The sequence below is a fragment of the Bacillus rossius genome, chromosome 7, assembly GCF_032445375.1.
Source record: "Bacillus rossius redtenbacheri isolate Brsri chromosome 7, Brsri_v3, whole genome shotgun sequence".
Lineage (NCBI taxonomy): Eukaryota > Metazoa > Arthropoda > Insecta > Phasmatodea > Bacillidae > Bacillus > Bacillus rossius.
Window position 1 is genome coordinate 38154202 of NC_086335.1, and position 22700 is coordinate 38176901.

The following is a 22700-nucleotide window of genomic DNA, read 5'->3' on the forward strand; positions in this document are numbered from 1 at the left end:
ATAATAACAGTATAAAAATATATAAAATACACTATTAAGTCATTGCAAAGTGTAAATTAAATTAAATTTACTTCTATTTGTACATATTTGTTATTGTAAACAACTTGAACTACAGTCTAATAATTGTAATTTACAATGGGTAAGTTTTTGTTGCGGAAAACTAGCATTATTATCGACTATCACATAAGGTTGCATCAAGAAATTACCGTTTAACAATGTAAACATGCTGCTTTATTTTGTTCACTTGAGTTTATAGAAACAGGTTTCCACACTTCACTTTTTTTTCTCCCTACTCGCCATCTCACTATAATTATATAAAAATGACCAAAAACCAATTCTAGCACATGTGATTTTATATATGTTGACTGAATATATAAAATTATAAATACTTTTTCACTTTTCACGTCACATACAAATAACAAACGGATAATGTTACCAAAGACGCCCATAACGAGTTTGTAAAACGCAGTGATAAAAACTAGAAGGTATCGGGACCACGATTTTTAACCGCTACTACGACTCGAAAACATCGATTGTCATAGAATCCACTGCAACTGTTTGTGGTATTTTGATTGCGTGCCATCTATTTTACGTCTCAGGCTATAGGTAGTGTACAAGGCCACTAAACAAAAGACAGAACAAAACACAAAACGTAAATAAACGTGTAGGAAAAATTTATTTTTTATTGTTAGAGGCAATGAGATTTATTAAACTTAACGAAATATCTGTAATTATGATATGACGGAGTTAGATGAATTTTGTAATATATACAAATATTACCGTATTTCGTCCTAAAATGTGTAACAAAATAGTACACGGTAAAAACCTACTTTACGCCAGGACGTAAATAATCGGCAAAGTAATCGTTAAGATAATCGCCGATTACGATTAATCGGTAAGTACCCATAATCGCCGATTACGATTCATCGGTATCCGCATCGGTGCACCACTAGTATTCAGGTATGTCCAGAAAGATGTGTGAATCGTAGGCTTCCCGCTCAACGCCGCATCAGTGCACATCATGAAAATTAAAAAATTCCATATCTCCTAAAGTATTTGGAATTTCTGATCTCCGCCGGGTTTAATGTAAAGAGGAAGTTAAAGAGCACAGAATAAAGGTATTTTCGGATTTTTAAAATTTTTTTTTAAAAAAATCGCCAAAAAATGAATATTAAAAAATTCGATATCTCCAAAAGTAATTGGAATTTTTTATCTCCGCAGGCGGTTCTGAAAAGAGGACGTAAGATAGTATATAATGAAAGTTATTTCATATTTGTACGATTTTTTTTGGCGCTAATCCGTACAATACAGATTTACCACAGAGTGTGTTTACATTTTGCACTGCTAGGATAAAAATAACATTTTTTTTTCATTGAATCTTACCTGTTTCCATTTGTTCATTAGTAACTGATATCATCCAACTAACATAACCAAGTGTATGTTTGTGTAAATGTAACATATCTTTGGGAAAATTTCACCCTTGTCAATTTTTCTGGAGTCCTTACTGAGCTTCAACAAACTTAGCACCAAAAATCATGTTGTTTGAAAAGTACATTCACATTGTTTCAACATTTCCACTTTTCAGCACAATAATTCTGAGAGAGATTGTCACAGAGTATTAAATTCTGTTCTTTAATCTATCATTCAGAACAATAATTTGTTCTGCACGTTCAGGAGTTAAATTAGCTCTACAATTGGAGATAGTGTTTCCAGCAGAAGAGAAGCATCTCTCGCTGGCAACCTGCTTGGCTGGAATGCTTTAGTAAAATTGCTTAACCTCAAAATTAGTATCACAAATATCTGTAACTGGTCATTAAAGTTTAATCAATTGAAAGTAATAAAAATAAAAACATTTTACTTCATTCAATTTACACTTGCAAAAAAAACATACACACAATAAACCTACATGGAAATTTAAGTCTTTTTCAATATCCTGAAGTCTGAAGTATGTTTACTCATGTCATTAAATGTAGAGCTGTATTGAAGAAGCCGATTTTGCCAATATTTAGTTGAATCGGCATTTCTGCCGACTTCCGATACAGTACGCTCGTTAATTTTCGGCCGATATTACTGAAAAACGAAAGAGACTGCCATAACCTAAAAATCCACGAGTACCATTTTCACTTTTCGTAGTAGTACTGCATTCTTTCAGATCGCATTATTTCTTAGCAACATGTGCCAACCGTACATATCAAAGTTTAACATCCTTTTTTTTTTTAACAATGTTCTTTAATTTAATATGTCATAAATAAATAATACAGTCAAACCTCTATCTATCGAACTCGCATGTATCGATTGTCCGTGTTTATCGTATACTTTCTACGGTCCCGGCAATATTGCCATACAACTAAGGTTAAAAAAGTCCGCTTGTACCGATGTTCGAATTATCGTTTTGTCCGCATTGATCGTACAAAATATGTGGTCCCGTCACTATAAATTATAATAGATGATCGTTTAACCATAAAGATTTTGCAGAAATAACAATTTCTTAGAAAGAAACCGCCATAAAAACAGTAACGATAGTATACAGTAGTAAAAATCACCTTAAATCTGCAGCCAAGTAATGGAGCACGTAAATATGAAGAAAAGACAAATGAACAACACCTTACGAAGAAATATGGATGATGTACCATAACTAGAGTACAAACCCAATTGTTATCCTAAGATAATTACCATAAAAAGAACTAAAGATTCTTTGTCGATACCATAATTACTACAGAAGCACAATAGCTACCACATTTGCACTACAGTTACCGTAACAACCGAGAAGTATATTTACCGTGACGGTAATGTATTTATTGATGACATTAAAATTAAAGAACATTATTGAAAAAAAGGATGTTAAATTTTTATAAGTACGTTTGGCACATGTTACGAAGAAATAATGCGATCTGAAAGAATGCAGTACTACTACGAAAAGTGAAAAGGATACTCGTGGATTTTTAGGTTATGGCAGTCTCTCGTTTTTCAGTAATATCGGCCGAAAATTAACAAGCGTATCGGAAGTCGGCAGAAATGCAGATTCAACTAAATATTGGCAAAATCGGCTTCTTCAGTACAGCTCTGCATTTGATGACATGAGTAAACATATTTCAGACTTCAGGATATTGAAAAAGACTTTAATTGCCATGTAGATTTATTGTGTGTATGTTTTTTTTTTGGAAGTGTAAATTGAATTAAGTAAAAAATACTTTCATTTGTATTTATTTTTCAACTGATTTAACTTTAAAGACAAGTAACTGATATATTTCTGACACTAATTTTGAGGTTGGAATATTATTTTTTTAAAAATTCTTAGAGTGAAGTCCACATCTATTGAATGTCCGCATCTACTGAATTTTTTTGTTGGTCCCCTGAAAAACGATAGATAGAGGTTTGACTGTACATTACTATCACGGTAAATATACATCTCAGTTGTTACGGTAAACATAGTGCAAATATGGTAGCTATCATGCTTCTGTAGTAATTATGGTATTCTACAAAGAATCTTTAGTTCTTTTTATGGTAATTATCTTAAAATAACTATTGGGTTTGTACTGTAGTTATGGTACATCATCCATATTTCTTCGTATGTTGTTGTTCATTTGTCTTTTCTTCATATTTACGTGTGCCATTATTTGAGACAAGAAGTTTCAGAAAAAATTTTAACGGACATTATATCACACATTTAATGGCGTAAATGACGAGACCTCTGGCAATTTAAACGCTTTATACGGAAAAACCTACCATGCGGGACCTCGTAAGCGAGTTTTACTGTATTTTTTTCCCGTAAATAGTAAAAACCGAATCCTTTGACGAATCCTATATCAGACCCGCCGAACCTTCGAATCCCTAGGATTCGGCGGATTCGGCGGATATTGGATTCGGTCGCCCCATCCCTATTTTAATGTTAAAAGTGAATCATGTACCAGTCAAAATGACACTTGTTTCGGTGAAGTTAAGTATCATTGAACAAGTAAGTGTTGCATTTGTTCGAAGTTGCGCTGCCTTTTAGGAATAAATGGAGTTCATAAAAAAAATATTAAAACAATATCACACAAGTCTCTTTGTTTTAAAAAATTAAATTGGCCTAAAATGAAATCATTTTTAGTGCATCTATGGTGGAAAAAAAAAATTGTTCTGTTTTGCATTGATCTAAAGAATGTTAAAAAGGCTCCAAAAAATGTAAGTGCGGGAAGATGACTTACCTTAGTGGTGGTGGTGGTGGTGTCCCTGGACACGGCCTCGGGCAGCACGCAGCTGTGCCTCGGCGGCTCGACGGACGAGAAGGGGTCCGGGCGGGCGCGGGGGCCGGTCCCGGCCGCGCCGCGCAGGACGGCCGCCGGGCTGGACGGGGAGGTCGTCGTCGGGGGCGACGGGCTCGAAGACGGCCCGTCGCTCGACGAGTTCTCCTCGTTGCTGAGCGTCTTGCTGGACGACGACGTGGCCACGTTCTCCCGGTACCGGGGGTCCGACCTGGTCTTCCGGTGGACGGGCGGTCCCGGCCCGTCGTCCCCCTTGCGACAAGGTTCCTCCTGCAGCGCCCTGCAGGGCATCCCGCCGATGACCGCCGGCGAAGGGGACGTGGCTGACGGGTAACCCGACGATACTGTACCTGCAATGAAATATCTATCATTAGTTAGTTACGTAACCACTTCACTACCTAAACCTGCAAAAGCTTCAAATAACATTTTTTATTTAGTAAAAATAAACTATATCGTCACCTGATTGGCAAAAGGACGAATGTTACAAAATCGTAATTTTACAGGAGGAACAAAAAACTGTTAAAATATTAACAAATACAATATAGGCAATAAAAGAGACATCGGAATAAAAACACCAGCTTACTTTTTATGTAGGTAGACCCTTTGCCAAGATGTGTATTGAATTTTAAAGAATTTTACCAACATAAAACTAAAAATCATAAAAAATGTAACATTCGCCCTTTTGCCAATCAGGTGATGATATAATTAAATGAAACAACTTAAGTTGCTCATGGAAACAAATGACATGACATAGGCTTTATTATACCTACAGTACAACCGATTTAAGAAAATAATGGAGAAACTAAAACAAAAAGTGCTTCTTAAGCAAAAAAACTTATTAAAAAATTAATAAAAGTGTGCTGTTTGTGGGGTAAACAGTCGTGATGTTCAGAAAATAAACAGTACTTAGTAAATTATACATGGAATTATAGTTTACTTATCACATTTTTATTTAGCAGACTGCAATCTAATAATCTAATAATGAAAATCTAATGAGATTCCCAAGAAAATAATTTGTTTTAAAAAATATATTATAAAAAAATTCAGAGGAAGTTAAAAAATACATGTGTATAATGTTTGAGTTCTTATAAATGTATATGACATAAAAACTTGTTTCACTTGATTTAAGCTTTCCCCATATGTAAAATATTTTTTTCTGCCCTTTAAATAGCTTAAAATATGGGTTCTATTGTATTAAAAACAGCCATTACAATGCTTCTCTCTCACTTCTCATTATTTTACACTTCTTTACTTTACTACATGTGGCACACTTTAAATCATCATTTCTTTTGTTCAGCATATTCTGAAATCTGGCACTGATCAAGCCACTCCCATTCAAATTTTTTGGGGTGGGTTCGGGTGTTTGTTGATGGACACAAAGAGATAAAAGAGCCTTTCTTAAACAGTAATGTTAATGTTTATCTTATGAAGAGAAAACCTCTTTAGCCATGTTGAGCGATTTCTGGTAGGGACCAAACTTATGGGTTCGCGTCATCGACATGCTGTAGTAGCAATAATAAGTGAAGTTAAATTGACCAAGTGAAAAGTTTAATTTGTGAATACTGTGCATTGCCCAGAGAACACATGACCTTGGTCTGACATCACTAGTAAGTCATACCTAGGTAATTAATTTTTATGTAATTTTGACATACCACTGACATACAGAATGTAAATATGGGATACATTGTTGCTGATAAGTATATAATGGAACTGCCGTATTACATCATGGAAGTTTAGTATAAATTAAAACTATTGTTTCAGCAAATCATGTATGATTGTTCAAGGTGTGAGATTGAATACACAAGAAGAAGTTGAACAGTGAGAAAACAAAATGTCTTCCCTTCAGCAGTGGCTTAGGTTGATGTTATTGGATACTGAATGTTATTAGATATGCTTCAAACACTCTTAATGAATAATTATGTGTATATCAGAGTATGACATGTTCAGGTATAATATCAAAATTCTCTGAGAAAAAAATAACTTTTCATACATTTTCTACATTTCACACTTTTCCACATTTTATAACATTTTCAAACACCCCCTTGAATAGTGTAAAAAAAAGGGGGTTCTACTGTATAATGTCCGATAGTTTGGCAAAAATGCTAATCTGGCACGGCAGTGGTCCTGAATGTATCAGATTAAAGAGCCTTTTCTGTGTAAGCAACAACCTGATATTCAATTTGCTATAGTTGGCACTACCACAATAATTATATAAAGCTAGTGGGTTTACTCGGAGGACTCCAGTCCCTACTCCCACAGCACTACATTACTCCTCCACTCTTTTCCTGTACACATAATCAGGATGGCCAGATGAGAGCAGGGCTGCCCCTAAGGTATGGCACCTGGATCTAATCATCGCCAACCTCATATTCACTAGATTGGTCCAATAATTTACGTTACCCTGTCTTAATGAAATCAAGAAGACACTTAATCTACCTAACTAATCAAAACACAACAGCTTGCAACTGTGATGTCAAACACACCGAAAGTGATGCAGTCGCCAGGCCTGCCGTTGTACTTCCTACGTGCCTGAGGGGTAGACTCCACAGACCTCATGCCCGATCCCACACTGCCCGGACCCAAAAAATATTTCTCGTGCATAGAGTCCTCCTCATCCTGAAAACAATTTTCATAACAGTTAGTCAATAATAGCATCAAAAAATCTCAAAGCAAAATAACTAGAAAATATACCGACAGCATATTGTTATGTACTCAAGGACCGAGGTAAAGCACACCTAGATGGATGAGCTAGCTGCTTGTAATGCTATTTATTACTGTTATTACTGTTTCATTTGGAATTGATGTCCAACCAATGTCCAAGTCATTAAAGAATGTAACACACAACAGACCAGAGTGATTGGAAAAAATAACTGGCTATGACCATTCCATTAAAAACCCAAGATGGGCAAATCTAGTGTCTTACCATAAAAACACCCACCTCCATATAGAGAATAATACACACGAGACTTTACAATGCAGAGAAGACTGTGAGATTACTCACCAGTCATACATAACACCTGCCATGTTTATTACAATCTAAAATTCAGAAATTAACCCACTGGGAATTGTGTAAAAGCAATTATCACCCTCATATCGAGGCCTGCATGCCAACTAAAAACTACTCATCAATCGCTTTCTCAAAACAGAAACTTATTGACACAATTAAAAGAAATATTAATCATTCATGTTTCATGACTAACATGTATAATACAAAACCATATGTGCATACACAAACACCACACACACAAATATACACATCACAATGCACATCACACTACACAACACACATGCCATTCACAGTGCATATACACAACATATGCAAAAGCATATGCCCATAAACATAATGTGTATTGCACATGACATAAGCATATACACAATCCTCGCACAACAAAGCACATGTGCGCAGCCTCACACACACACATCAAGGAGGAGCTAATCACCTTCATCGTACCTGGTAGTCGAAGCGCTCCCGCCTCTGCATGAAGCTGTAGCTTCTAGCCAGTGGTATTGGCACAGATATTGGCTGAGGCTGCTGCTGCTGCTGCTTCTTCTGGCGACCGCGGTTCTCGTGGCACAGGCTGTAGCTGTCGGAAACGTCGAAGCTCCTCTGCTTGGGCAACACAGTGCCGGCACCAGTTCCCGTCACGTCTCGATACTGGTTCGAGTTCAGAGGTACTGCCAGTAGACCATACTTGTCCAAGCTGCTTCTCAGTGGCTACAAGTCCACAGTCAAATATACAGCAAAACCCCTTATTTGCACTTTTCATGGGGACAAAGTAAAAAAGTGTAAAAAGCGGGAAAGTGTAAATAAAGGGAAACGTATAAAAAGGAGTACAGTTTACCTTATTTAGAATTTTTTTCCTTTTGTTTAATAGCACATACTACAATGCAGGTACAAACACACTAACAACAAATTTTACTTTAGTATTTAATCAATTATTAATTTACCACATTTGACAAAAATAAAAAAAGAATGAAAGCCAAAATGTTTTTCTGATTACTTCCTAAAAAATAAATTTGAAATTTTCTTCTGCTTGCTTTTTTGGCTGTTCAAGGAGATTATTTGCCTCTCCAAATTATAAATACAGTTGCAACCGGCAGGGTTTATAACAAATACGGGCTACATACACATTGCTCACAGTAAAAAAATTTTTAAGAAAAGGCCGCAAATTGATGAATATTTACCGTCAATAGCGCGCCAAACGCGGAGAAAGGTCATTGTACTCGGTCAGCTGCTGTAACGACGCGGCGGCGCATGCGCACTCTATGCTCCGCCCAGACTCATGACGCCATCAGCCGCCAACCAATAGATGCGAGCTTAGCGGAAAAAAATATAAGCTCCACCTCCCGTGTACCAATTTTATCCAGTTCTAATACCAGTTTATTGGTATACGCACCAGTTTTCTCGCTGCCGTGACATGTTCAAGTTTACGTTTATCATGATGTCTTGATACCAATAATTAATTATTTACGATCCCCAGAAATAAATGGTTAGTTTAAAAAATATGGCGTCAACTGTACAATACTTCCCAAATTATAAAAGACGTATAAAACAGTTACCAAGACACCGCTCATTTTATCTTGTGAAGTTTATGTCTCGTACCAGTATTTCGGCTAAGTTGTGACATAAATACAGTATCAGAACTTACAAGCAGCCATGTTTGTACATTCATGAGTTTACGTTTTTCCCTCGTGCATTTTAGATTGTCTCCTGCTATAATTACTCGTACTTTTACACGCCTAGGCTTAAATTATTACATGTTTAGAAATAAAAGCAACTTTTCATGTTATAAAATATGTATATTTTGCTATTTAAAATGTTCATTGCCTACTAACTCCACGGTATTTTCTGGTTGTTTATGGTTGTTACGTGACGTAAATAACGGGATTGATTCGATTTTTGAGACGTAATTCGCGGGAAAGTATTGTATTGGACTATATGGGAACCAAACGGGACCTGAAGAATATAGTGCAAATAACGGGAAAACGTAAATAACGGTAACGTAAATAAGGGGTTTCGCTGTATTACATTATTGCTAATACACCAGAGCAAGTTCTTCAAAGAGGTGTCATACATCACAGTGATATGAACAGAAATTTAGAAGGCCTAATAATATGCATGTAGATTTTTATGCCTCCACAATTATCACCACCAAAGCTTACTAAACACAAAAATAAATTCAATACTGAAATTTAAACTGCATTCTTATTGCATTAAAAAGTATTGAAAATTTAGCAACATACAACACCTTAAAACATAGAGTGTAAAAAAAAAACCAGAGGACCACAGCACATAATCATGACCACGTATGAAGCTTGTTGTGATCAAACTTGTCCACGCTGTTTCCTTGTGGTGAGGGGGAGGGGGGGGATGACATGTTATATTTACATAATTTCTGTAAACAATTTCAAAATTTGGAGTAAACTTAACTTCCACAACCGTTTTTTTTCCCCCTTCCCAAATGCTGAACAATATGAAAAATAGGAGTAGAATACTGTAATTTGATGCTGAAATGTATAAGACATAGATGGAAAATGTTAAATGCAAACAGGTGTGTGCATGTGTGCCTCACCTGGGAGTTGTCCTCTCGGAGAGGCTTCTTCTTGAAGAGCGGGGTGCTGGTGGAGACGGTGATGCCCGCCCCCACCATGCTCCCCGGCGGTCGGTGGGCGTGGTGGTGGTGATGGTGGTGGTGGTGGTGGGGGGAATCCAGCAGGCGGTAGCCGCTCTCCAGCGACGTGCGGCTGTGCGACACCGAGCTCGAGTCGCTCGACCGACCCGAGTCCTGCAGCACACGTGTGAGACGCTTGCTGGTGCTTCTAATGTAGGCTGTGAACTGCAACTGAACCTATGAAATTTGAGTGGTAACTATACATTATATGGTGGAGAAATGATGGATAAAGGTGTAATGTAAGTCCCTCGAGTGCTTTCAAGAATCTGTACCAATGTTTTAAGCCTAAAAATTATTATAAAAACAGGTGTTTAAGCCATTTTCACTCATTATTAAATGCTTTTCGTAAGCCGACCCCATTTGGATATCTTTTTAGATAGTGTGGTTTTTTTTCTGAAGTTCTGCACACGTGTGCCCAGGTTTCCCGAGAACTTCATCCTTGTTCTTACGGCAAGTGGCTTGGCAAGTCCGAACCGAAATGAGTCATACTTTGAGTCGGGGAAACGCAAAGACCAGTTACTGCTTGGGATGGCTCGACCTTTCCTGTGAAATAATGGTAAATGCTCAGACATCGAATTCTTTCGGTTCGATGGAGGCTAGTGCACAGTGTTTCCAAGCCATGCGATTTGGGAACGGAAAGACTCGTGGTAATTCGTGGGAACAAGGCTCACGGCGGGCGAAGCTACCTGCGAGTGCGTGGTGCGGCTGTACCAGGAACCGCTCCCGTGGCTGCCCCGGCGAGGGCGTGGCTGGCCCCCCTCACCCTCCTCTGGGCCGTGCAGGTGCCGGTGGTGGTGGTGGTGATGGTGGTGGTGGTTGCGACGACCCGGAGCGGGAGACCCCACCGGGGACGTCTGCGTCTCACACGTCACCGACGGGACATGCTGCCTACTGGGGCGGATGCACTCAGTCTTGTTTGCCTGGAACACGCGGACTTGCCAGCAACACGGCTAGCTACGTGGAAGATAACCTTAAAGTCTATGTCATTTTTAACTTGTCTCAATTTGACAGTACATACTCAAATGTATTGCCAGTGGTAGCCATTTTCAAAATTCCAAAGCAACATGGGTTTTAATAAACAGTAACATTGACAATAAGTTGTTTTCAAACACTGTTGAGAGAACAACAGTGACAGGAGGACATTTAGATCATTGGTACCACTTTAGAGAATTGTCAAATTTGAGACAACTTCCATGACAGATTTTACATGACAAACTCTGTCACCAAAACTTCTGAAAGTAATCAATTAGTTTTACCTAGGAAATGTTTTCCTCTTTCTTATAACAAAATGTTCTTTAAATTAATTATTTTTGTTAATTTGACCAGTAATCAGCAATATTTAATGATGGAAAAGAGCCCAAATCAAAATCCAAAAAAACTGACCCCAATATAAGGATTACCTCGCAAAGCCTAAACAAATAATCACTCCAAAAATTGCCACAACCATTACATTCTTTGATAAATAATAAATGTATATCACTCATGATGTCACATCAGTCACATTCACGCTGCAACCTATATTGGACACTGCCAACAGGAATCACATGGGATATTATAAGTTTACAGTTTATTAATTAACTTAAGATAACAATTTTAATGTTTCTAAATTCCTTCTTAAATAAACTTAATGATTATGTATTCCTCAAACATTCTTACTTACTACCTGAAGGTGGGACTACTATAAATAGGTAGGTACGTACTACTTGTGTGGTGGGTGTGGTAGAATCAACCTGGCATGGCGGCTTGAGGCTCCTCACAGTGCGACCTGGTGTTTGGGTTGCCACAGACTCTTTCTTCTTTGGTTCTTCTTGGCTGGCGTCGTCCGATGCAAATTCCGTGTTTTGTTTCAGAGTCTGTAATGCAACAACTAAACAACTCAGCGTCAGAGTTCTCATAAAATCATTAAGTTCTGATAGTGATTATTAATTTAAACAATGAACTGTTAGAAATATTAATTTTCATGAAACAATATCATGAAAATGCTTTAGAAGAAGCAAGAAGTACAGTGACTAAGTATAAAAGGTGAGCTTTAGCTATTTACATATAATTTGTAAATTTCTGAAAAACTGATTCAATTTCGAAACTATCTACTGATGGCCATAAATAAATATGTAGTAGAACCAATGTTATAAACCACACTAATTTTGATCTTTCATGAATTTTATAGTAATTTTGTCTGGTTCATGTAAATAAAAAACTTCCAGCCAGGGGAGTAAAAAAAAATGTGTAAGATTCCCAGGAAAAAGGGGGGGGGGGGGGGGGGGGAACATGGGATTTATCATTCCCATTTCACAGTTACGATTTTGCAAATGCAAGCAAGCCCCCTCAAAAGATAACTTTCTGATTCCAGGGAGGTCCCGGGGCCCTTGTGCCCCCAAGATCTACCCCATGACATAGCTGAGTTACATAATGTATGAGTTTTCAGAGTCGCAGAAGACCAACTTCTTATTAATCCTGAGTCACTGTTTTTGAAACTTGTTTGTGGGTAAACAAGCAACATTAATGCTTGAAAATTGGTGTTGACTAAAACATTTTAAATAAAAATTAGACTTTTTTTAGCATTTAATAAAAAATACAGGGAAATTCTTCTCCAATTGTTTGTCATCACAACTCTCAACTGGCTGCCACATAACGTGGAAAACTACAGACTACTGAAGCAAAGTATCAGTATTTGCTTGAATTAAAAAAAAAAATTCACAAAAGTTCAATACAGAAAGCCACACCATTCAGTACCTACACATGTCAAATAATATTTTCAAACTAATTCCTTTGTTTGACTTAAATAAAAAAAATTTACCTATATATAAAATGTAGCTGAACATAGATAACACTTTTATGTTTAAGGGCTGCTTTTAAAAAATTTGAATTAAACACAAGAAAACACACATTAGGTAGGAATAAACTTGGCCAGTAACTTTTCGCAAAAATAATCCAGGTGTACATCATCAGATTTAAAATGTTCCAACATGACTAGTCTGCTACCACCATGGCAAAAAACTGTTGGCAATTTCATGATTAAAGGTATACAGTTACGTATAAAAACCTGCTCTGAATTTCAACAACTGTGTTTCAATTATCTCGGTATAAGTCACATTTAGATGACATTTGAGTTGGTACTTTAATTGACTTAAAATGCATTCTCGGATTATATCTAATGTGACTACACACTTAGAAATACCTATTAAGTTTGCCATTTTCATGAATTTCCAAAATACTTTACTTTAGCAGGTAATATAAAATATAATGTTCAACACATGATCTATGCTGCTGACCAGCTTGATTAAACCTATATTGGTCACACAAATACGAACAGATTTACCTGCAGTTTGGCCAAAGGAATGATATCACAGTTATGCGGCCTATGCCACACAGTTTTTTGGGAAGTTGCGTTGTAGTAGTAGAATCTGGACGTGTTCTGGTCAAACAGCTCCCACCACTGGTTGTTGTCTGTTTTCTTTCTATGCCAACAAATGAACCAGTGTCCTCGTTAGTTCATGGACACTCTTGCTCAGGCGAAGTGAACACTGCTGTTGAAGAGAATACTCACACAGGCACACCAGGTGGGGGGTCCCACACGCATTCCCCCGTTGACAGGTTGGCATACATGTGTTCCTTGGTGCGTGGTTCGATGATCTCAACCCATTCCATTCTACAAACATAACCAAAATCAAAAATTACACTGTAGATTTCAAACATTACAGAGTCACATCAACAACATCAATCTTTCACCAGAACATTGTCTTCCTGGTATGATATTTCTGTCATATTACTTCTAATTTATAGAATTAAAACATATAAAAATTTATCTGTTAAATTCAGACATTATTTTTTAGCCTTCTTCTGTATTTTTATACAACATTACTACTATTGTGCAAGTTCAAGTACATGAGACTTGAAAATTATATAAAATCATTCTTGCTGAAATGGAAGTTGGAAACCATAAAACAAAATTATGTTACAGAGTGACAACTGACGAATGGAAAAGAGAAGAAGAAAAATGCTAGCCGATAAAACCTAACAAAGGGCCATCGTCAATGCCCCTAATATTTTCCTCGAGTAAAGTAGGGATCAGAATTTCCAGAGAAAAAAGAGTGGGTGGGGGATGGAATAGCAACTCAGTTAGTAGCCACAAGACCACCATCTGAATATCACGATGACCAATATAAAACCGGATTGGGGGGGAAAGGGGCGCCCAAACATCTTTCGAGCTGTCAGAGCGATGGTAAAGAGCGAGAAAGGAGAGCGCGAAAGGTAAACGGAACTTAGGGGGAAGTAGGGGAAGAGATTACGTATCAGTGGGGCGCGGCCAATAAGGGTAGTCAGGAGTGTTAGTGAGGAGGGATGATAAGTGCGATGCTCGCTGGTGCTTCTAGCGCGGTATCGCTTCAAAGCGCAAGGCTGTGGATTGGCGTGCATTTGGAAACTTCTATGATAATAGAGCGTTAACCATAACATTATATGACGGAGAAATGAAGACAAATGAGCTGGTTAAGCATTATTAGGAATGTTGGTGTTTTTAGAACAGTTGATGTGTAACCGGGCCGTGCCCGGTCGTCACTATTTGGTTCCGTCGGACTCCGCCCACTGTTCGACCTGCCGGTCCGCTCCGAGCGACGCGTTTCCACGGAACTATGGAGCCCAGCTCGCAAGACGTTTGGTCCGCACTAAGCACGGAATCATCGACGTGCATCCAGATCTTAGGTTTCGTCGCCAATGTCACTAAACTACTACTTCGCTTCAAAGTTGACGCCACGTCATGGTGTGCCCGACTTTCGGCGTGCCTTGTTGCAGCCATTCGGCCTTTGAAAATGGCACAGCATGCATTACAAGAACGTGGGCTCAAACCAGAAGCCAAAAAAAAAAGTTAATCATTTAAGTAATTTTAGTTTCCTTTATCACAATTGTTGTACCTTTATTTTGCCCCCCCCCCCCCCCCCAAAAAAAAAAAAATCGATCTGCCATGCTGAGGCATTACCGGGGGCAGAGGCTGGTGGGGTGTGTGTCGCAAGGGTCGGAACGCCTTGCCGCAGTGGCTGGGGTGTGGCGTCGTGGCCTGGGAGATCGAAGGGGTCGCCTCCCCTCCTTGCCCATCCCCCGCCAGATTTACGACACCCAGATATCTCTCCGCCCCGAGCCATTAAATGTGGCGGCAACTTCCGCTGCATGATGAGGGTGGAGGGGGGGGGGGGCGGCTTCTGCTTGTTCAGCACAACATCGATGATGAGAGGGCGTTACACCGAGACGTCAAAAAATAATAATTTTAACAGCGATCACAAGATGCCATACATATAGAATTAGACGTAGCACGGCGACTGACTGTGTGAAATCACAACGACAAACTGGAGCAAATTTTCTTACACGAGTGCACCCAAAGTTTTGTTAGGTTTTAATTGTTACGAAATTTAAACTTGGTGATGAGCATCAGCAAACCTCTAAACAGCCACAAATATAGATTTTCCACATTCGAAAATCAACTCGAACCCACCAAAAATAAAATAAAACTGGCGAAGTGCGAATCGAATGTCGCGCACGTAATCACGGTTTAGTTCCGTGTATTTTTTTTTTAGACTTACTCTTAGATACGTGCTGTGCACTGAATTGGCAAACACATTGAATTTTGCAGTATTTCCAAGGGATTCTTTAATTACAGCAGTCGTATATTCTATGTTTGATATGGCTGATGTTTCATACATCCCAGTTTATCCCTGGATCATGTGCTACATGATGCTTGCTATTTTAGATCAGTACATCGGAAGATCCTGCACATGAAAGAAATTGCGGAATGAGAAATTATTATGATTATAGGTTGGAGAAAAAAAAAACTTTTTATTCGACTCCCGATCATAATTCATATGACCATATATATATATATATATATATATATACATATATATATATATACACTAGCTGCCCGACCCGGCTTCGCACGGCTATACTAATGGAAAAAGAATTATGCCACATCTCCCATTTACAGTAATGGTAAATATAAAAAATTCATTGAAAATTTATTACAATGCTGTATAATGTACCGGAGAAAAAATGAATAGCACCGATGGTTTCCCGACTCGTGCACGCAACGTACAACTGATGTACCCGTTCTTCGCTACGGCAGTCTACAGGCAGATCACTCTTGCGCCGCTCATTATACATGCCCCTCCTTGTGGGTACGCCACTGCCGCGCGATGCCCGTTGCCATGGAGACGCAGAAGGCATGAACAATGCAAAATACTGTTCTCATGCAGACAAAGTACCCACTGTTGCCTGGTTTTAACCACCTATGCTATGGGATCTAATTTTCGGAAAATGTCATCCTGCGTAACATAAGGAACATTACTGTGAAGTTTCAAGTCTGTAAAATATATATACTTGAAAAAAAAGGGCAATTTTTGATATTTAAAGTACTTGCAAAATTTCAACGGTGATGAGGACTGCACTAACAATGAAATAGCCGTTGACATAGAGACGAATGAAGCATCAACAAAGCAACAGCCGTTGCCATGGTGATTTCCTACCAAAAACTGGAAATAAAAAAAAAATTTAGGGGTGGACTACCCCTAACATTTAGGGGGATGAAAAATAGATGTTGGCCGATTCTCATAGATACCGGATAAGCACAAAAAATTTCATCAAAATCGGTCAAGCCGTTTCGGAGGAGTATGGCAACGAAAACTGTGACACGAGAATTTTATATATAAGACTAGCTGACCCGGCAAACGTTGTTTTGCCATATAAATTATTTCTAGGGAATTTATAGCTGCAGTACCCGACGTTGCCCGGGCTGAACACAGAGTGAAGGGGACCTTTTTCTAAATCAGATGTAGTTAGTAATTGTCTTCTTAATTTGAATGTCACGTGTGCAAAATAATTTATATCACTTTCAGATCCCGACAGACGTTGCTCTGCCAGTTTATAGTTATTTACCTGGTCTGTATGTAATCTAGACTCTATAAAGTAATATAGAAAAAAGCTTAAAAATAAGAGATTACAAATATAGAAAAAATTCAATTATCTAGCTAATGCTCGACATGCATTGCAATGCCTCATTCAGCTATGTTTTGTAATATGTTTGAAGTAGTTACACATATACAAATCATCTATCCATCTCTCTAAACATATATTTATCTCTATCTACATCTTTATATATCTATGCATCTCTCTATCGCTATTTATCTCATTATATCTACATATTTACATATATACCTCACACTATCTCTATCTCTTCTATATATAAATCTCTATATAGCTATATACATCTATATATCTCTTTATCTAACCCATTTCATTCTCTATACCTCGCTCTATCTCAACTTATCTCTCTGTCTCTCTCTATCTCACTCTATATATATCACTCTATCTCTGACTCTCTTTTATATTTAAATAAATTATGTCATTAGTGTGCACTTATACAACAAAAACAGACGAATTACCGCTATATAATATGAAATAAACACATTTTTGAAACGATTTGTGCTCCAACTATTGCAAAATAGTTATACCGTCTCAGAAACCTTCACGGGCATGCGCATTACAACTCACCAAAATTGCATCGCAATTGGATGAATGGTATAGTAACGCATACGGCACAAACAAACGAAAATTAAAGACATGACAAACGCATCAAACGATGGTGTGTTTAAAATTCAAGGCAACTAACTCTATCTATTGACGAAGTTAAGAACAAAACGGTTATGAGCGCCTTTATTTTGCTAGCCGCTGCGAGCTCCACTAAGCGGGCTGGTCTCACCAAGGAGAAAAATATGAATTTGCCAGACCTTACTATGTGTATGATCGTGTGGCAGACATAAAGAAATGACACTCCCTCACTATTTGCTTTGAATATATATACAACATACCGCTGCAGTGCGCTGCCGTAACGCCCTGTATCGTCTTAGTTGTTATTTACACGTTAGAGCGCAGCGCTGTCGCCCGCTGTCTAGAGTAACCTATATAGAATGAGTATTCTCACCCCGTTCTTCGCTTATGGATGCGGAACAGCCAATCAGAAAGTTGCTTTGCGTTGTTTGGAGGTATGACGTCAATCTAACATGGCGGTTCGCTTTTGTGGACGATGTTCGCTGTTTTGAGCGTTTTCCCAGTAAGTTTTAGCAATGCCTCAAATATGCTGTGTGGTGCAATGCAGCCACACATCTTATAATTGCCGTCTAAAACGTTTTCCGTCAGACAAAAAAAGAAGTTCTACTTGGGAAGCTTATATACGACGTAAAGACTGGAAGAGAAAAGAACACCACAGAATTTGTGAGGTAAGATCAATATTAATTTTATTTTACATACACTGATCGCCGTGTCTCAATGTGCATGGCAATAGGCCTTTATGGGCCTTATGTTATGTTCGTTAATGAAACTGTAAACGTATGTAGATACACAAGCTACAATTGTTAACTTTCGTACCAATTTATACATCTATATAGACATACCTTTAATGTTATTCTTACGACGTAATTTAAGTACACTTTTATGTTGTTATTTAATCACATTTATTTTGTAGGCTACGTGTGCAGTGTGTGACTGATGCCAATAATCTGTAATGTGAGCTGTAAATAGACCTATATTATAAAAAAAATTATAGTGCTGTATTAATATTTCAGGCTTCTGCAATGGCAAATATTGATTGCTACAATGCTTTGTATTAATTATTTTGCTTAACTTATTATAGCCTATTTGTAATAATACGTCTCTGGTGATGTTTCACAAAGACCAGGAAAATAGCAGGGTTAGGGAATGTCAATTTCCTGTGAGAAAAAAAAACCTTCAAGCAAGTGTTCCAATTGGCAAATTGGCATGTTATGTTCACAAAATGGTCACATAGCTCAGTTTTGTCTATAAAATTATGCCATTTTTACATTTTGCTAACTTGTGTATGCATACAAAATACCAAAAAAAAAAAAAATTATATTTTGCTGCCTTATTATTATTTTCGTTAATTAACAAAATGTTTAAAATGATATATAATTGGTTGTACGTGTGTTGCTCCCATAATAATAAAAAATACTATAATTTATGTTAGGTTGAGAACAGTTGCGCATGGAAGTGTTCTTCAATGCGACAAAATGTTACAAAATGAGTTGGAACACTGGCATAGCCACACAAATGAGAACTTAATGGGATTATTTTGAAGAATGCTTTCAAGAACATCAAATAAGTTAACTTTCTGGAAGAAAATAACAGGCTAATTTCACAGTAGCAATTGATAGTTATAAGTCTTCAGCTGCCACAAGTACTTATTATTTTTTGACCTTGGTGTCACAGAAAGTACACATTTCTTGCATATATTCAATTAATTATTCCCTGATTAATGCAATCATTAATATTTAGAAATTTAGTTTGCGAAGAAAATTATTTAAATAAATCCACTTGTAAATGATGTTAATATTTATATTTTGTTTTCCAGTGCCACTTCGACAGTCATCAGTTTGAATTAAATCGTTCTGATGGAAACCGTAAACTGTGTCGAGATGCTGTGCCATTAATTTTCCCTACTCACAGGATCTGTGGACAGAATGCTTTTTTTGTCCAGGTAATTATGAAATTTTCTAATTTTGGAATAAACTTGTCAGCATTTTGTAAGGTAATCACTTATAAGAATATTTTTATGATGAGGAATTGTCAGTGAGTATGATTAATAAAACTAGTGAGAGATAATATTCTGCAGTGCTGTAGGCTCGGATTAAATCTGCTATTAAGCATGTTATGTTCATGAAGTACATTCAATTTTTATTGAAATACATCTAGAAGAGTAAATTACTAATGTGATTAAAAACTGCAAGACTCAAATTGTTCACATTATGAAATTTTCCAGAAAAAGGACTTTACCAAACATGGTTTTCTTCTTGCATGTTGGCTCAGCATACAAAGAAATAAAACTGGTTTTTGTTGGCATTATCAAACTAGTATAAAAACTTCAAAATAGTTTCACATAATTCAGAATACATGAACAATACTAGGAAATGCCATGGTGAATTGTCTGCATTTGTAAGGAGGAATAAAGATGTAAAGTACTTATTCAGAGGTCTTAAAGTAACTGAGCAATCAGCAACATTGTAGAATAAATGTTTTAAACAGGACACACCCTTGCCATTGATAATTATTACTGTTTATTTTACATGGCTATCAATGGTATGGATAATTCTTTGTTTGAAAAATAAGTAAATTATTTTGTAATTATATACTGTATGGTTGTACTATTTACATATATTTTTTGGGGGTGAAAAGGGGTGTTGTGTTCTGACAAGTTCATTTACAGTTGTTCGTACTTGTAAGCATGACATAAATGTTTGTAGGTTACAGCTAACATTCCTTTTCTTATTTATTTATTTTTAATTAAAAATACAATACAAAATACAACACTTCTTATCAGATAGAGATTCTTAACTAGAGTATTTATGAGATGTAACAGCGAATCTGTTTTTTATTTATTAATTTATTTACAGAAACCAGTTGGGGCAGATTCAGCTAGCCTTGCGGTTAGTACTGAACCTTCGTGCATTGGTGCCTCTTCTGAGAAGGTTGAAGTACACAACGATGATGTTACAGCAAAAACTGTAAACCAAGCATCTATTGCATCCCATGTAAGTAGCCCATTTTAAATAATAATTTTCAGATTAAATCAAATAATTAATAAAATCATTTTAACCTACACTTATTTTATAGAATTCTTAATGTATTTGTATGGTGTTATGTTGCCCATCTGTAAAACATATAATTTTACAGTGCATTGTGTGTTTTCGAAAATGTTCATTTATTTATATTAGGTTCTAACCAGTATGGTTTATTTGTAATTATAGTTGTGGCAACACTCTTCAAGGTCAAGTAAACTTTACTATTTTGCATAACCAAATTTATTACTGCAGTGTCTAAAAATGTTCATCTCTTGTACAGTAGTTAAGTTTTTCCCTTTTTTTGGTACTTATTTGGTAGGTAGGTACTTACTAGGATAGATTGAGAACCCTGTTATGCAAACAAGTAATGTGAGCGTACTGTCATTCCATATACATATTAAAAGTATTTGTGCACATATTATTTTAGAAAACTAACAAATGTACCAAATAGTGTTTGTATGTATGTATATAAGATAAAAACATCCAACTTTTGTGTTTCTTTTAAGCAGCGCACCAATGATATAGCATTATGTATTCTTTTTATTTTTAATAATTATTTTAATAGACAACGTTTTTTGTACCAATGTGGGTTTGTGATGTTCCTGACCCAATTTTTGTGCAATATTATGGGTGCGGCATTAAATAAACCTTTCTCTCTATTCCAAAATACCTAATCACATTGATTGAACGTAGTTCGACAACAGTGTACCAGTATTTGACTCAACACCAAAAAGCACTATAATAGTTGTATTAGATTGGTATGGGGACACTTAGTTTACATAGAAAACTTGAAAACATTAAGTTAGTGACTATTTTGGTCTGCATTATTAAAAATAAATTTTCATTTCTCTAAAAACTTAATATTAGAGACAGTATCATAAATATAATTCGCTGCCATTTTTCCATTTCTTTTATAATGAGAGGTCAGAAAATATGGCATCTTGCCTGCAAGTCATACCAACAACTGAATTACGTGAAAGTGCAGATTTAATGACATGTCACTCATTTGTCTGGATGAATAGAATTTCTGTGTTACAAAAGTTCTGATAGTGTTTAAAGTCATGTCCGCTAAGGTTGGTTTGTAAAAAGAGATTTTCCTATAAATGTCATATGATTTACCTTGATTGGCACACAAATAAGGATATTTGACACATCGAAGTATGTAAATGTTAAGAAGTAGAAATATACAAAAAGATGACAATAGATTATAAGCAGGGATTTCACAGTTACCTAATTTTTGGAAGGTTAATTGTTTCTGCACATTTCTTTACATTCAGTTGTAATAGCAAATCTATGTTTTACAGGAACCAGTTGGGGCATCTTCTGCTAGCCTTGCAGCCAGTTGTAAACCCTCGTGCAGTGGTGCTTCAAATGGAAACCAAGCCTCTACCGAGTCCCATGTAAGTATATTACCACCTATGGTATGTTTATTTCATTCCATTACATTTTTACAAGTATTGAGAATAAAATGGAAGTTAAAAAAAAAAAATGAAGGGGAAAAAAGATAATACTGAAGCAATTTTTGATAGTTAAGATATTACATGTATATTTAAATTGTAGGTATCAGGTCATGTAAAAGATATTTTTTATAAATTATATAGGTCATTTGGTGATAAGCTACAGGTTCTGAACTATGTTTACTTATTTATATAGGTATAGTATTAAACTGCTACAGTTTTCTGTTAACTATATTGCATTAATTTTTTTTTATTCTGTCATATAGCAACTCATAAAAGTTGGTAGAATGTATCGTAAAATTATATGTAGTGGAACCTCTTTTACACAATTGACATTTCATATTCATATTTTTATTTGAAGTAACTTTCACTGTATAAAGGTAATATAATTGTATAAATTACTTGTTTTACCTACAACATGGGGGAATAATATTTCCAAGCAAATGTCAGGCAATTGGTCAGTATTTCAGTTGTTCAGTCCATTTCAGTTTTTTGTTTTATGATGTTCTTCGTCCGAGAAAAGTCATAGCTCCATTGCAGTGCCCTAATTCTTTCCTAGGTTATTAAGGGGAAAACCCGTAGTCCTTGTAATCCGAACGTAAACATCTAAAAACTAACAGCTTAAATGAAATCATATTTTTTTTTTTGTAATATGAGAAATTAAAAATTTTTGTGTACTGTCAATATTGTGTACAAAAATCTACAAAGTTC

The 22700-nt window shown here is 36.6% G+C and overlaps 1 protein-coding gene across 2 annotated transcripts in view; it reads right to left on the reverse strand.

Annotated features, from left to right (window-relative positions):
- The window catches only part of LOC134533847 (uncharacterized), an 85177-nt gene that overhangs the window by 28770 nt on the left and 33707 nt on the right, over nt 1–22700 (reverse strand). For both annotated transcript variants that reach the window (XM_063371540.1, XM_063371541.1), the window contains exons 2-9: nt 13464–13565; nt 13236–13374; nt 11617–11769; nt 10603–10836; nt 9818–10030; nt 7696–7959; nt 6728–6860; nt 4188–4594 (exon numbers count right to left, since the gene is read on the reverse strand). In XM_063371540.1, the coding sequence (XP_063227610.1) occupies nt 4188–4594; nt 6728–6860; nt 7696–7959; nt 9818–10030; nt 10603–10836; nt 11617–11769; nt 13236–13374; nt 13464–13565 (1645 nt within the window). The remainder of the gene's footprint in view (nt 1–4187; nt 4595–6727; nt 6861–7695; nt 7960–9817; nt 10031–10602; nt 10837–11616; nt 11770–13235; nt 13375–13463; nt 13566–22700) is intronic.